Source organism: Sus scrofa, chromosome 8 (assembly GCF_054392235.1).
Source record: "Sus scrofa isolate SSC_HxYL_T2T_F1_AM1 chromosome 8, Sscrofa_HxYL_maternal_Yorkshire_Landrace_v2.0, whole genome shotgun sequence".
Classification (NCBI taxonomy): Eukaryota; Metazoa; Chordata; class Mammalia; order Artiodactyla; family Suidae; genus Sus; species Sus scrofa.
The window spans coordinates 110,846,952-110,863,794 of record NC_139390.1 but is presented as its reverse complement, the minus strand read 5'-3'; the positions used below and the strand labels follow the sequence as shown (position 1 = coordinate 110,863,794).

At 40.7% G+C, this 16,843-nt stretch overlaps 1 protein-coding gene and 1 long non-coding RNA gene across 8 annotated transcripts in view; one reads left to right on the top strand and one right to left on the bottom strand.

Annotated features, from left to right (window-relative positions):
* PDE5A (phosphodiesterase 5A) overlaps positions 1-16,843 on the bottom strand; it is a 149,810-nt gene that overhangs the window by 25,692 nt on the left and 107,275 nt on the right. For all 6 annotated transcript variants that reach the window (XM_021101650.2, XM_021101654.2, XM_021101648.2 and 3 more), the window contains 3 exons: positions 16,286-16,432; positions 11,366-11,491; positions 9,144-9,238 (listed from right to left, as the gene is read on the bottom strand). In XM_021101650.2, coding sequence (XP_020957309.2) covers positions 9,144-9,238; positions 11,366-11,491; positions 16,286-16,432 — 368 coding nt within the window. The remainder of the gene's footprint in view (positions 1-9,143; positions 9,239-11,365; positions 11,492-16,285; positions 16,433-16,843) is intronic.
* The window catches only part of LOC146400981 (uncharacterized), a 119,233-nt gene that overhangs the window by 98,739 nt on the left and 3,651 nt on the right, over positions 1-16,843 (top strand). The window lies entirely within an intron of this gene.

Sequence of the window (16,843 nt, the reverse complement as noted above, 5' to 3'; positions counted from 1 at the left end):
AGGTCAGCATCCTGATGGGTACCTGTATATGAGAAAAGAGCTGACTAAGATGGAATGGGCTGAGGTGTGGGTGAAGAGAGGCCAGGAAAAGAGGGATGGTCCCTGCACTTTGGAGAAAGGAGGAGACAGCTGGGTCAGAAAATGTTCCCTGTTTGGGACCAGGGGAACATCGTGGTTGTGCTCTATACTGAGCTTGGGGAAAAGAGGAGAGACTCTTTGGCTGAGAGTAGTGAACGGGAGGAATATTATAGCGAATTTGTTATATTTAACAGTCCCTTATCATGACAAACGGAGTCCTCCACTTCCTATTTCTCGTGACCGGTCTTCACATGTGAAAAAAGCACAGTGTTCACTATTTCTTCTTTTAAAAGAAACAGAAAAAGTTACGGTTCCTAAATGTCTCTGTTTCTTGAATTTATAGAACGGGTTTATAAACTATAAAGCACAAAACAAGTGTTAGATAATACAACTGATTTGTTATTCCTTTATACATGAGTCATTATTTTCCTTGGCATTTAATTTGTTGAAGACAGGGAAGCTACCCAAGGCTAAAGAAGTATAACCCCAGGGAGGGGGGGATGTGCAGGGTGAGAGAAGCTTAAGGGAAAACAAAAACATATAAGAGAATGGGTCATCTCATCTACTCTTAAATTAATAAAGTGTAATCCACCACAGTATTGCTGATTCCCAAACTGCATGTTCCACTACTGTTGTAACGTTTCCCAGAGTTATTTCTGCCTGCTGGTCTTCTTTGCTCCTTCCATATTTAGTGAGTTACACAATGGGCCAGATACTGTGCTTATCACTGGACAGTAAGAAGACAATGGATGGACTAAAATGAGGTTTGTAAGAAAGATAAACTTGCTGGAATCCAGACTGGAGATGCATGGAGACTACTGGGAACTGTCCTGGTAACCTCGGCAAGAGACAGCCTGGGTAGAATCCCAAACAAAGACAAGCAGATTATGTGAGAGCTGTTTAGGATTAGTTAGGAGTTGGAGTGCATCCTGACGTTGTGAACGAGTGGGGATGGGGGAGATGAAGGGGGAAAGCACAGGACTAGGCTTCTTCCTGGTCATCTACTGACATGGGAGAAAAGGGGGAAGGTGATTAGGGGATGAAGGAGGGGAAGATGATGATCCCAGTGCAGGATCTAGTGATTTTAAGGTGCCTGAGGTACAACCAAGTGGGTATGAATGTCAGTACTGAGGTCCACTCTAGAGAGGGAGATGTGCTTAGAAATCCAAGCCACAGGGGCAGATGAGATGATGGAGGGAAATGGCCTGGAATAACCGAGGGTCTGGCTTAAACAGAATCAATGATCTCCCTTCCAAACTCTGCCATGTGTTTTGACAACAGCATTTTCTTTCTTCTTTCTTTTTCAGGCCCACACCTGCAGCATGTGGAAGCTCTGATTTGACTCAGGGCTACAGGTCGAATCCGAGCTGCAGCTGCCAGCCTAGCCACAGCCGCAGCCTCTCGGGATCTAAGCCACATCTGGGACCTACCCCACAGCTTGTGGCAACACTGGATCCTTCACCCACTGAGCGAGACCAAAATCCTCACGAACACTATGTTAGGTTCTTAACCTGCTGAGCTGCAATGGTAACTCCTGTCAGCAGCATTTTCTCATCATTCAGACTAGATGTGCTGAAGTCAGCTTCAATATAACTGCAGCCTTCCTCATTCTCTTCACTTAGAAAAGGAAAAGCTTCTAAGAGTATGTCATTTTCATTTATATAAGAAATCCAAGCATATACAATATTAGTTTAATATCAGTTTTATCTGGCCAGGTGTTAGGTGTTTAGAAGTCTACTCTCTGTTAGACTATAAACCTCTTGTGTTTGGTAGATTTGTTTTCCCGGATGAAAGCTAATACTGTTTACTGAGAGCCTATAACATGTCAGGCACTATGCACAGTAGCTGATATTTAATTTTTACAATAATCCTGTATGCGACACATCAGCTCACCACATCAAAATCCTCAGTCCCCTCTCATACTTCAGCCAGCGATGGAGGTCCAGCTTCCTGCATGCTTTAGCAGACTGCATAAGGAACCCATCAGAAGGTACCTCATCTTGGCCCAGGGGAACACCTCTCACTTCCACCCACAGGAATGCTCTCTGCACTCATGCTTGTTCAGCCTAGAGTGTGAGGTCGCTGGTGACCAATGGTGCACAGAGGTTTGAGGTAAGCTGTCCCTCCCCCTCCTGTCCCTGTTGGTGAAAAGTTTTGGGCCTCATGTCCTAATACGTCTCAAAAACACCTGACCTGGGGGCTCCCATCGTGGCTCAGTGGCTAATGAATCTGACTAGGAACCATGAGGTTGCGGGTTCAATCTCTGGCCTCACTCAGTGGGTTAAGGATCCGGCGTTGCCGTGAGCTGTGGTGTAGGTTGCAGACCTGGCTCGGATCTGGCATTGCTGTGGCTCTGGCGTAGGCTGGCAGCTGCAGCTCCAATTAGACCCCTAGCCTGGGAACCTCCATATGCCACAGGTGCAGCCTTTAAAATACAAAAAGACAAAAACAAAAAACCACCTGGCTGAATGAACACCAGCTGCCTGAATGGGTGGAAGCTGGATACTCTACCCTTCTCTTGGCTTTTCGTTCTCTGCTTCTCACACCCACGTCTGCATTCCTGCTCCCTGGGATCACAAGCACAATAAGAGATGTACACTCCAGCTTTTGTCTGAGGCTGGGCCTCCAGGGTGACCCAGGCTGAGCCCTCTCTAAAACTGGCATTTCAGCAGTTTCTTTTTAGATGACCAAAAGTTCAGAGAGATTATCTAGCTTGTTCACGATCAACATAAATGGCAGAGCCAGGCTTCACACACGTCCTCTTCACCACATGACCATGGCTCATGACCCACTGCCCTCCACACACAGAAGCCACTCATTGACATGGTTAGAAGCTGGGCTAGAAATGTGATTATGCAGATGTAACACAAACACGTTTAAAACTTCAAAGGCACATTACAATTTTCGACAATGCAGAAAGGACTGTTTGACATGAGAGAAAATTCTTGGCTTGTGAGATAGATGAATTCAAGTTATGTGTTTGCCTTTACCTATATTCTAAAAAGATGGATTTATGAATCAATGAAAGGGTGATAAATGCCCCAAATTTCCTGTTTACAAAGATATTCATAAACACCTCCCACAGCTCAATACCAAAAAACCAAACAACCCCATCAAAAAATGGGCAGAAGATTTAAACAGACTATTCTCCAAAGAATACATACAGATGGCCAATAAACACATGAAAAGATGTTCAACACCACTAATTATTAAAGACATGCAAATCCAAAACCACTATGAGGTACTACTTTACACCAGCCAGAATGGCCATCATCAAAAAGTCTACAAACAATAAGTGCTAGAGAGGGTGTGGAGAAAAAGGAACCTTATTATACTGTTAGAGGGAATGTAAGTTGGTGCAACCACTACGGAACACAGTATGGAGATTCCTGAGGAAACTAAAAATAGAACAACCATTTGATCCAGCAATCTCACTCCTGGGCATCTATCCAGAGAAAACCATGACCCATGATCCAGTGTTCATTGCAGCACTATATACAATAGTCAAGACATGGAACCAACCTAAATGTCCATTGACAGAGGAGTGGATAAAGAAGATGTGGTACATATACACAATGGAATATTACTCAGCCATTAAAAGGAAAGAAATAATGGCACTTGCAACAAAATTGATGGACCTATAAATTATCATGCTAAGTGAAGTCAGTCAGACAATGAGACACCAACATCAAATGCTGTCACTTACATGTGAAATCTAAAAAAAAGACACAGTGAACTTCTTTGCAGAACAGACACTGACTCACAGACTTTGAAAAACTTATGGTTTCTAAATGAGACAGGTTGCAGGGGTGGAGGGACGCACTGAGGGTTTGGGATGGAAATGCTATAAAAATTGGGTTGTGATGATTGTTGTACACCTACAGTAATAAATAAATTAAACTTATTTATTGGAAAAAAGATATTCACAGAAACCAAAGTAGCCTATATCCTGCTATTTTTTACTCATTCAATCACAAGGCTCTGTTTGCCTCTTTATTTGAGGTGATGTCACAAGGACCCAGTAAAGTTCTGCTACTGCAATTTTATGCCCCCACTGATGTTGGGAGCAGCAAATGGACTAGCACGCCCTCCCTGCAACTACTCTTGTTCTGCCGTTGTTGGTCCAGCTCTCTGAGAGTGCCAATCAGGATGCTGGTGCAGAAACAAGACCAATGTCCCAGAAATACAGAGCCTTAGAAATCAATAGAATATGAAAGTTCCATGAGATAAACACAGTCACCCAGCACAGTCTTCCTTTATCACTGACTCCAACAACCATCTTTAATCTGGCTTCTCATCCATATATATTGCTCTGGGCACAAATCTCTTAGCTCCTCTTTGCAGCCCCAGGTCAACCCATTTAATTCTTAACTTCACAATTTCTCTGTAAATCATCTCTATTGCCTTTTATCAGTCAGGGGTTATTTTACTTCCTCTTCTCCATGATCACAGACATTCAAGTTGATGATTCTTTTGGCCTTGTGACCCCAGTTCTTGGACCTCCTTGACTCTGCTATCTTTTTTCACATCAACAATAGACACTCCTTTCTTTGTTCTACAGCTCCTAGATGCCACCAGGCAGTCTCTGCTCCTCCCTGCTCCTCCCTGGGACAAAGCAAGATCTTGAACTTGCATCTGTCCTTAACAGCATCTCTCTGTGAGAACAGCTAAAACCAATGGGGTTATCTGTGCCAGGTCCTGTTCCAAGCACTTTGCATCCATTCATACCCTTAATCCATCTAAGAAACACTGTGAGACAGGTACTGTCATGATTCTACTATACAGAGAAGGAAATATTGGGAGGGAGGCTAAATGACTTGCCCAAGGTCACATGGTGAGAGGAGGAGTCAGGAATTCGAATTTGTATCCAGGCCCCATAACCATCACATCACCTACATGGTGGTTTAAGAGCCAACTGAACTCATGTATATTAAGTGCTAGAAGGAGTTTCAAATGCCACATGATAAAAGCTATGTTAAGTGTTAGCTTCTATTATTATCATTACTATTATTATTAGCTACAGACATTAGGACTAGATGAACTTGCACTTTATTCACATTCAGATCTCCAATCTCCCAAGCTCTCCGACCTTACCAGGGGTGATCTCATTCCTGGTTGAAACAGACTCTACTCAGTCTGAACCTCACACATTGGGATTCCTGCAGTCTTTATTGCCCTTTTAAGTCTCTCAGAGCCTGCTGACCCTCTATTACCACTGCGCCCATTCATGACCCTGGTTCCTCTTTCATTGAGCAGAGTGGACCACGGGGCAGGATGTTCTGATTGTGGTTACCAGGAAATTCTTTTATTCTGATTTTGATGAATCTCTAGTCTTGGAAAAAACAAAACAAACAAAACACATTTGGTCATTTTACCTCTCTCTCTTTTTTTTTTTTTTTTTTTTTTGCTTTTTAGGGCCTCCCACTGGCGGCATATGGAGGTTCCCAGGCTCAGGGGTCTAATCAGAGCTACAGCTGCCGGCCTACGCCACAGCCACAGCAATGCAGGATCTGAGACACATCTTTGGCCTACACCACAGCTCATGGCAACACCGGATCCTTAATCCACTGAGCGAGGCCAGGGATTGATCCTGCAACCCCGTGGTTCCTAGGAAGATTCGTTTCTGCTGTGCCACGATGGGATCTTCTCATTTTACCTCTTTTAACCACCATACAATGTATTATTTTTTCTTCATTGCCCAAACTCCTCTCCCCTCCATTCTCCCTCCCCAAAGACACACACATGCATACATACTTCTTAGTTCTTTCACTGCGATCAACGGCACTATCACTGTTCCAATATCTTGGACCTGCGGTCATGATTTTTCCCCTTCCTTCATGCCTGTAACTAGCTGTTTGGTATTAAATTTAAACAATTTTCTCTTTCAGTCTCTTCCTCCCTTTAGCCAATATGTGATGCTCACATACACTTGCCTTCCTGTGACAGTTTTCTGGCTGAACTCTGGGGTTCTGATTATTGAGATTCCTTGTACCTTACTTTCAGACTTGTCTCCTAAACAATGTCTCCATCATCCACTGCAACGGCTCCTTGTCTCTTCACTATATCAAATATAAGATGCACTGCTTCGTTTTCTAGCTCTCCCTTGGAAGGGTCTTCTAACTTCTACTTGTTCAACCTCTCACTTTTCAGCCCTTGCCAGGGAGCCTTCTGACTAGTCAGGCTAGCCACCATCTCCATTCCATGAAATGTCTACCTCGTGGTGTTTCTAGAGTAACTTCATGCTTTTTCCTCTCCAAATCCCCACTCTCAAAGATCCAGTTTAAGTCTCACTTCCTTCATTAACAGTAAAGATGGACTGTGCTGATCATGACCAATCTCCTTCTCCACTGAATATTACTGCCCACATTATTAAACAACACAGGACTTCCACTTTCTTACATGAATCACTGTTGTTTCATCAGACTATGAAAATCCCTGGATAACAGGAACCACATTTTTTTTTTTTTAATAGTTCTCTTTCTACCTAGCAAAGTGCCAGGCCGCAGTACATGCACATTATCCCACAGGCCAAAAATGTAGGATAATTTCACTATGTATATATTTCTAAAATGCTAGTCCTAATCTAACCAAATAAATGCATCTACAACAGTCTTCTTATATTGACTGCAGGCCTAACGTGGGAAATCTCTCTATGTAAGCAGATGTCTGTACTTAAGTCATTTTGTTCCCATGACAGCCTGTTTTTAAAAGAATAATTAATTCAGTATCTATCTGAAACCACTCTTTCCTCCATCCACCCATGCAGCAGAAGAAAGCACAAGCAGTGAACTAAATATCTCATTGGCCTGCCAGCAGTGCCACTCGTTATGGCAGTCTCCCTAAGCCAGGAAGGAATCAAAGAATTAGACCATGAATCAAAGTACAGTCTCCTAAACAAGGAATATCTTACTTCAAATTAATTTACTGAAGAGATGTTTAAGAATGAGTGACTGGAGAAGTTTCGTTTCTAACTTTAACTACCACATGAGGGCTTTTTCCTCTTTCCTATGTATTCCTTTTATTTCTGTGCCTTTTAAAAACTGCTTTTTCCTTATAAAGTACTTGAATTTCTGATGGTCTGGACACAGACATCTTTTTAGTAGTTTTCTTTTTTGAGGGGGCCGTGCACATGGCATGCAGAAGTTCCCGAGCCAGGGGCTGAACCTGAGCCACAGAAGTAACCACGCCAGAGCCTTAACTTGCTAAGCCACCAGGGAACTCCAGAAGTTACTTCTTTATATGGAAATGTTTCTGGGACTCTTAGTCTCCCAAGAATCCCTTGGTTAAGAAAATCCTACTTGAGGTATTACTCGCTTATCACTAAGCAAAGTAAAAGAGAAACATCCCTGGGAAATTCTTGGCTTCCTCTGTTCAAACCACAGGGATGTAGGAAAAAAATAAATATCTCTGAAACGCCTTTGATTTTTCTTTTTAAGTTATTATTACTTGGTGGAAGTCTGCTTTGTGGTATATGTGAAAGCAAGATTCTGCAGTGTGACTTTTTCCCAGGACTTTTTTTTTTTTTTTGAAGAGGGAAGATGACGTTTCTCCAGATGTTTTTCTGGGTAATTATTTTTAAATAAACAAAGGAAAAAATAGCTGAGTTTTTTTTTTTTTTTTTTTTTCACTCCAAAGCAGGGTTATATGGCATCTTGGAGCAATCCATATGCTAATAATGCATATCCTGGAAAGATGACGTTCAGTGCTGAGGCAGGAAGAAAAAGCAGCAGGCCGGCTCTGATCTTTAGGATGTGCTTGACTCCGCGCCATGACTCTTTTCATGTCGTTGTTCCCTTTCATAATTACTCTGGTGTCACTGTGAGGCTCAGGAGCACAACCACATGACAGAGCACAGGGGACAACATGTCACCCAGTCAGTTCTCTAAAACATTAGATTTTAAAGAGGAAACAGCTGGCCTCTGACAGTCAGGCAACAGCTTGCTATCTTTTCTCATCAAAGGTCAACAGAGGACACGGCTGCTACATCGCTATAATTCTTTTTACATGAAGTTTTCCGTTTACTGTATTTAGATAAAGGGAATGTGATTAGAGAGCTTTCTGAAATTCCCTCAAGATACCAGACATCTGGAATTTCCTAGAGAGAACTAGGCATTAGTTGAATCACTTGCATACTTTAAAAAGTGCTCAGTAGTAAGAGATTTCACCATGAAAATGTAGGCCTTTCCACTAACTTGCTGCAAGAAAATAAAAGTGTCACAATGGCTCAAAAATCTGATGAAATGTGAAGTCATCTTTATTATCTCATTTGTCAGTGCACATGTTCCTGAAGCATGGACCATAAGGGAGCCTGAAAAACTTGTCTGAAGAGTTAGCATCTTACTCTCAAAGTCAGTGCAAATGCTGGCCAAGAGGACTAGCACTAGCATCTGCTGCTGAGATTTATTTAACACTTAAATATGTAGCAGGCATACTACCTGGTAGTGATGTGTGTTATCTCTTAAAACTTAACTTACATCGGCCCTGTGAGGCAGGAATGCTGTTATCTGACTTTACAAATCAGGAAACCGCGGTGTGGAGAGATGAAGGCCCAGGCTGCGGTCATGCAGGAAACTCTGCGGCAGGGGCGGATCTGAATCCAAGTCTGACTGCAGAGCCCAAACTCCCCAACACTGCTCTGCTGCCTTTGCTAAAGCCAAAAGCCTCTTTCTAGGCAGCACTTCCTAAGGACCTAAGATCATCAAGCTAAGTAAGCACTTTTCAAATACTATCTTTTATTCCAGGGTGAAATTCTGCCTCTTTTGAACTAGTCTTAATAGTTTTCCAATGAGGCTCTTAAGCTGGGTGTACATAAACTGAAGCAAAACTCTTGGTAATTACCTAATGAAATAAGGTTCTCCACGTACATAGTTTTTGAACCTCAGGCCAGAAATGTTAACAACATGATACTGGACTTGCATTATTTTTTCCCTTTCCCAGAGTAGGTGATGGGACCTTGACCAACTGAAATTTTGTACCATCAAGTTTTTGCTGTGGCTTTTGCTTTTAAAAAGACAGCCCTACAATTTACAAGAAATATTTCTTCTTTGCTGGAGCAAATGCCTTACCGCTGTATGTAAGAGTTATTCACACCACGGTGATCCAAATCGTGGCTTAAGGCAGCAATTAGCAGTGCGAGGATCTCCAGGTCAGTCAGCCTCCTCTGCTCCACCAAAGACAGTGGGGGGAAGAAAGAGAAAGGACAGTTTGGTAAAGTGCATTATACGACCTCTTTGCCAAGCATGTTTGTTTCCTTCAGTGCTTTACATACGTGCTGCTTTCTACTCACAAAGGACTCACTCTAGGATCCAATTCTCCAAGAAATTGGTTGTGCTTTGTCTTCACAATAGGATTACTGTTATTGGGAGTTCCCATTGTGGCTCAGTGGCTAACAAACACAACTGGTATTCATGAGGACGTGGGTTTGATCCCTGGCCTTGCTCAGGGGGTTAAGGATCCAGCGTTGCGGTGAGCTGTGGTGCAGGATGCAAACGAGGCTCGGCTCGGTTCTGGCATTGTTGTGGCTGTGGTGTAGGCCGGCAGCTATAGCTCTAATTCAACCCCTAGCCTGGGAACCTCCATATGCCTCGGGTGCAGCCCTAAAAGGACAAAAAACACCAAAAAAAAAAAAAAAGATTACTATTATCAACAGAAAAAGGACCAATGCCTCCAACAATCAGTAATATGTTCACCTATACAGTCAATATTTTAAATTCTTAATTATCTACATATATGAAGAATAATCCAAATAAACTTTAAGTAATTGTTTTCTCTCTGGCTTTTAGTTCCCTGCAGATTCTGCTTCCTTCACTCTCTGCTACCAGTTGCTCTATACTTAAGGAGCACAGATAATGTGAATATTAGCAAACAATGGGAGAAAAAAAAGGATTAGGAATGAAAATTTGGCTTTAAAAAGTTGCACAATATACTCCAAAGTCAAATATAGTTTATTTTTTAAAAATACCTGCCATTTGTATTATGTATACTACTGTTCTTCATTATTAGCAAGAAAACACAAAGTGAAATTATTATTACTAATTTTCTTTCTTTTTAGGGCCACACCCGAGGCATATGGGAGTTTCTAGGCTAGGGGTTGAATCAGAGCTGCAGCTGCCAGCCTATGCCACAGCCATAGCAATGCAGGATCCGAGCTGCAACTGCAACCTGTGCTGCAGCTTGTGGCAAGGCCGGATCCTTAACCCACTGAGCGAGGCCAGGGATCAAGCCCACATCTCCATGGATCCTAGTCGGCTTCTTTAACCTAATAAGCCACAACAGAAACTCCAAGTTGAAATTATTACCAGTTTCACTCTGCTCGAATTGTTCAACATTCTATAGAGTATACATACAACGTACACAAAAATCACCATTTTGTTATTCTTTACAAAAAGCAAGGATAGTTTTCAGTGGTATAGTCCTTATGATCTTCTCATGCCCCCAAATGAGTTCACCCTATTTTTAATAAATGTTCGCTATAGGAAAATACTACTATGGTATGTGATATGACTTCTTGGACAACAATCGCTTTTTCTTTTTCTTTTTTTTTCAGCTTTAGCCAGTTAAAACGTGCACTCTATGAAAGTAGAGACAGAGAATAACATTTTTAGAATTTATTAAATAAAAAAAGAGCATGGAAGCGCTGAATTAAAAACAGTTATATGATGGGTGCCTGGAATCACTTACCTAGAATAACTAGTCGATTCCCACTGAAGTTAGAATCTAAGGACAGAGATATGAAAAATTTGGCCTGGAAAGGAACGAATTTCTTGAATGTTTTCTGCATTGATCCTCCTTGTAAACAGTCTCTGGTAAATGTATATGAAACCAAAACCTTTTCCATGAAAGTACTTATAAAACTAACAGAGTGCTCCAGAGAAAAATGCAATAGAGAACCCAGAACTCATCTATGGAGCTGAGTTCAGGACCTGAGAGGTTTTTGAGGAATTCCAACATGGGTTAGATGGAATGGGAACATGAGAAATTTGATAATTTTTCTTATACTGCAGAGTTTTCCTCTGAAAGAAGTATTTTATTTGCCTATAAGCTATTAAGTTTAACATGAAGTTATTTCAAAGATTTTTAAATATGATGTATATATTACATATGAAAGAAAATTAGTAATTAAGTATTTTGCCAAACTAGTCTTTAATTAACAAAATGTTAAGTGGCAATAAATATTATTCTCAATCATCATTAGTGCACATTAAAAACAAATTTGAAAGAACATGCTGTAAATTTTACTACTAAAGCAACAAAATGTCTTAAATAATTAAATGGCTCTAAGAAGTACCTGGATTTTGCCTGCTTTCAGTGCAGCAAACATGCACTGAGCTGTATTAAAGGCATGTCTCCAATTATGATAGGCAACATTCTTCCGATAGTTCTTCTTAACACTTAAAATCCACCTGCAAAGGACCTTTAGGAAATAAAAGATAAATACTAACAGTAACTGCTAATGTTTATCACACATTTACTAATCTTCATATATTGTACAAAGCATTAACACCTAATCCCCAGGACTCAGAGAGAGACACGACCATTTTGATGATTTTACACATGAGGAAACTGACATTCACAGAGGTAGCTTGCCCAAGGTCTTGGTGCTTGTAAAGGGTGGGGCCCAAATTCAAACCTCAGCAGTTTGACTCCAGAGCTCATCATGCAAACCACCACACTAGCGAAATTAAAGATAAAATGCAAGGCAGCTCTAAGGTATTTTTATCATGCATAGGTTGCAGATTAGCTTTTTGAAGGATATTATGTCCGTGGGTAATCAGTTAGGAACATCCAAGTAGACAGTCACAGGTGCCTGTATTCTCCCTCAGAGCCATGCAAGCAGCCCTCTTCAGTTCTTCTCACACCCGCATTTTGTATACCTGCAAAGCTATTTTTGCAAGGCTCTGAGGTGGACTGGGGGCAAGCCACACAGCACACATCCAAGGACAAAGTGGAGCTCCAAGTCTCAATTTCATTCCTTTTAGACTACACTTAAATATTCAGGCCAGAGTTACTGCTTGGTTACCAAGAAGTAATTTATAAAGCCCCAGTGTGTGTGTGTGTGTGTGTGTGTGTGTGTGTGTGTGTGTGTGTGTGTGTGTGTATTTTAAATACATATATTTTAAACGATGGGGGGGGAAAAGGTTGGATTGTTCAGGAAAATCTTGCAAGCTGGGTTTAATTCAACTCCTAAGGAGAATATTCAATAAAACTCCCAGAGACCCACAGGCCCTAAGCATGATAATTTCATGTTTGTGTTAGCATCAGAGTCTGCCTCCCTTCAATTCTGAATGATTTACTATACTTTTGAGGATCCCTAAAAATAAATATGTGCTTCTCTCTACATATGTCACTGGAAATATTTCAAACACAAAGGGCATTGCCCTGGGGAATGGAAAAAGTACCAGGGAAAAGAATGTGGCTTTAACAATATTCCACACAGTATGATGGGCTATAGAAATAGGCCAAAAAACAAGGTTTCTTCTTTGTTGGCTGAATTTGCTTATAGAGGATTTGGCAGAAAATTCAATGCTTCCATGTCCTCCCTTTTCTTTTCAGGTCTCTTTGTTCCCTCTCATATGACACAGTTCACAGAAAATTCTGATAAAAAGAACCCAGATTCCCCTAGCTCTTTCAGCCCTGAGTAACCATAGTTTGAAGAGGATTTCTGTGTGCCTAAGACTGACAGGTACAACCGCAGCATGACCATTTCTGAGCAAAGTCCACTCTGAAGATAATGGATTCATCTTATTAGGAGAATTTTAAATAACAGCTGTCAACTTTCCTTGATATGCTTAGAAACTAGACAGTGAAGTGCTGTAAAAAATTAATGGGTATTAATTAAAGAATCCAAGAAAATAAGAGAAATACCCAGAAATTTAATCCATGGACATATCTCTTTACTAATGATAATCTGTAGTTATAATTAAATAGGCACATATATCATATCATGTGAAATAATGACCAAAATGACTCTATGAAACCTAATTCCCGATGGACTACCCTACATGCTTCTATTAAGATGGGCCTATTGAACTATTTTAGGTTTCTACCCTAAAATTAGTAACTAGATTTAATTAAGTAGAGTTGTGGATTCTGTTATCAGAATGTTCTTAACAGCATTTAGGAAAATTATGGTCAGATCTGCTACATGCTTGGTGGATATGTCTGGCATGTTCGAATCTGGAGTAAATCTTTTGTACAGGACTACTTAATAATTTTTTGCAGTTTAGATGACCCTAGAGAGCATGCTCAATACACTGAATCCATATCCAATGATTTCAAAGGCTTCCTAAGTCCTGAGTGGCATACTTAAGATGCTACGGGAGAAGGAGAAGAAACAGAAAACAACAGCTCAGCCTCTGCCTTCAAGAATCCCCATCAGGCAGTCCCTGGTGGCATGGCAGGTTAAGGATCTGGCCTTGTCACCACGGCGGCCCAGGTCGCTGTTGTGGTGAGGGTTTGATTCCTGGCCTGGGAACTTCCACATGCCATGGGCATGGCCGAAAAGAAAGAATGAAAGAAAGAAAGAAAGAAAGAAAGAAAAAAAGAAAGAAAGAAAGAAAGAGAGAAAGAAAGAAAGAAAGAAAGAGAGAATCTCCATCAGTAGTGAAAGAACAAAAGTAGACATATAAAGGAAATGGATAAATCCACATAAAAATGAGAGCACAAATTTATAAGCTATCAAGAGCATTCCAAGCAGTATGAGGTCAATGCTAGGTTCTCCCAGGAAGAGAAATGCCTGAGTCAGGTTCTGAGGAAAAGTATGTCTTTGGGGCAGACTTGGAAGCAGAGCCACCCTGTCCTTTCATGGGAGGAATGAATGACATGTAAAAGACAGAAGGTGAATTTCTGCTGTAAATCAACTGTATTTAAAAAAAAAAAAAGGTGAAAAAAAACAAGTACAGCACACGCAAATCTGCTAAAGAATCTGTTTCAGAGATCAGCACGAGTTATAGGAGCGTTACTCAAGATTTGGAAGCCTAGCAGAGATATGAAGATTTGACATACCTTTCAGTAGGAAATATTCTTTGTCAGATGCTTCATGGTGCTAAGATCCTCTCTAGCAATAACATTTTAATTTTATCATCCTAAAATTATAGTGGCAATAATATGCGAAATAAGAAAAACAGAAGGGTCACTAAGGCAAGAAGACCAACCAGCATGACAGAATGCTCAAGTTGACGTCAATCAGAATTAGAACAGTAGTTATTCAAACAGAAAAGGAGAGCAGATGAATGAGACAATGAGGAGAAATATCTAATGAACAAAAATTCAAGGAGAGGAAAGCAGAAAGATTGCAAAAGAAATTCTGAATGGACTATCTTCATCTCTGAACTCAAGTGCTAACTAAGAACTTATGTTTTTAAGAAATAGTAAAGCAACTTATAAGGATTTCATATATTGGTATAAAGATCACATTCCTTTGCTTTGGACAGGCCCTTTGGACAGAACTGTTGCGAGTTTCAAGTATGGAAGATTTCAGGAATGCAATGAGATTGGGGTCAGTATCTAGTTTTTAAGTCCTATAACCAGCCAGAGGCAGAACTGAGATTCACATTTACAACTTCTGGCTCTAGATGAGCTCTTCATTCTATTAATAGAAAAGGCTTTTTTTTTAAACGAGCCCTAAACCTACAACAGAGAAATGTGATAGGGTGATATCACCATGGTCAAACTCGGTCTAAGGAAGGGATACGTGAACATATGCTATACCCGTGTATTAAGTGAAATATACAAGTGTACACACATGCATACAAATAACAACCACGTGGATGCATGCGTAATTCTCACAAGACTCCCATAGAGGGAGTCATACCATTATCCTCAATTAACAGAGAATGTGAGAATGTGAGAGATTAAACTGCCCAAGGAAATGAGAGCTAACTGCTAGCAGAGCTATGCTTCAAAACCCATGTACTTTCTACTCTATCATATTGTGTCATCTTCTTCATTTGTAAAACAGGGACAATAATAACCAAAGAACCTTTCCTAAGAGCTTCTTGAAGTAATTAAATGACATGATGTCCCTTAATGAACGTACTCTAATAGAAATGAAGTATTATTAGAGAAAAGTCTACAGACAGTTGTTTGTTCTCACTGCAGAGTGATACACACTTTGGTTAAATTACAGAAAGAACTAGATTTGGGCCACCCGTAGTACCATCAATGACACTGTGTTAACCTTAGCCATATCAGCCCTTAGTTTTCGTCCTTCAGTGAGGCTTTAAGAGAAGGGAACACTCATCACTGACACGTGTACCTAGCACAGTGCTGGGTACATTCTGTATTGTTAATAAATCTTCATTTTATGAATTAATGGATTGCTACATAGTAGAGGCCTTCAAGGTATTTATATTTCCAGATAGGAAATCTGTAGGAGGAGACCAGACATTCAACTGACCAGAAAAAAATAGGTTTACAGGCAAATTACTGAATTTTTTTTCAAATAGTCCTTTCCATTCTCCCTTATTCTTTGATGGAATCCATGTAGCCATTATGAAACAAAATAGAATTCCCTAATATCTCTCAACTAGTAATAGAAAGTATTGATTTAAGTCTTGCTATTTTCTGAGAGGTGTAATTAAGGTAATCAACTGGGATCAAAATCAATGTCCATCTTCACCCCTTGTGGGTGACCCTGTTTGAACAAAGAGCCTGGCTTCACATCAACCCCTTTCCTCTCTCATTTCCAAAGGACTTCACTCTGTTTTGGTCCTTCTTTCTACTGTGTTATCATAACCTCCACAAACAGATCATGTTACTCCCCCGCTTAAAATTCTTCAGTGACTCATCATTGTTTTCCTGATAAAATCCAAATTCTTCTGAAAAGCATACAATGTTCTACATGATTTGTTTCTCACCTTCCTCTCCATCTGCTTCTCTTGCCACTCTCACCCTCTCAACCCGTGCCTCATGCCCCACTCCTCTTTCTGTCACCCTGCATTTGCACATCCTGCTCTCACTGTTGGGAATACACTCCCTTATTCTTTAACCTGGTGCCTGAGACGTGTGGGAACCCAATAAATGTCTTTTTAATTGCGGATGATTTTTCTTTTATCTCCGGGATGGATTAGGTGATAGTATATGAACCACTGAAACTTAAAAATCTTCATTCAATACTAACATCCAAAGCTACTTCACACACACACACACACACACACACACACACACACACACACACGCTTTTCAGAGGACATCACTGCATTCCTACCTCATGTTTCATCTGGAAGTTCTGCACAAGGTTGAGGTCAGTGAACATCCGGATTGTGCAGAGTGCCGTTTCCACGTCAGACAGCTCAAAGTCACTGAAGCTGAAGTCAGTGATTTTAAGGGTCTGGGCAGATGGGACCACAGCAGCCTTAGGTAAAGGGAGAAGAAAAAAAGGAAAGAAAGCTATCAATTAAAGCAAGAGTGATTCACTATGTTTTCTCGCTTTGCTATAGGGAAAGAGTAGATTATGTTTCCTTCTTAATACAATATATTATGTTTCCTTTTAATACAATATACAAAATCTTTTAATATAGGAGCTATTCCTGCTTTTTAAAACTGAGCCACATGTAACTAATATGGTTCCGGGGAGGCCAGGTGGAGACTACCTGGCAGAGTAGGCAGAACTAAGGACTCCAGTGATCTGGCCCCTTTACAGCTCCTCAGCGTTACTTCTTCCAGAGGTATTTGTTCTCCACCCCCATCCTAGTACTATGGGCTAGGTATCAGGCGGTGAGCAGGATAATGATAATATTCTAAGCATTTTACGTTCAATTCTCAA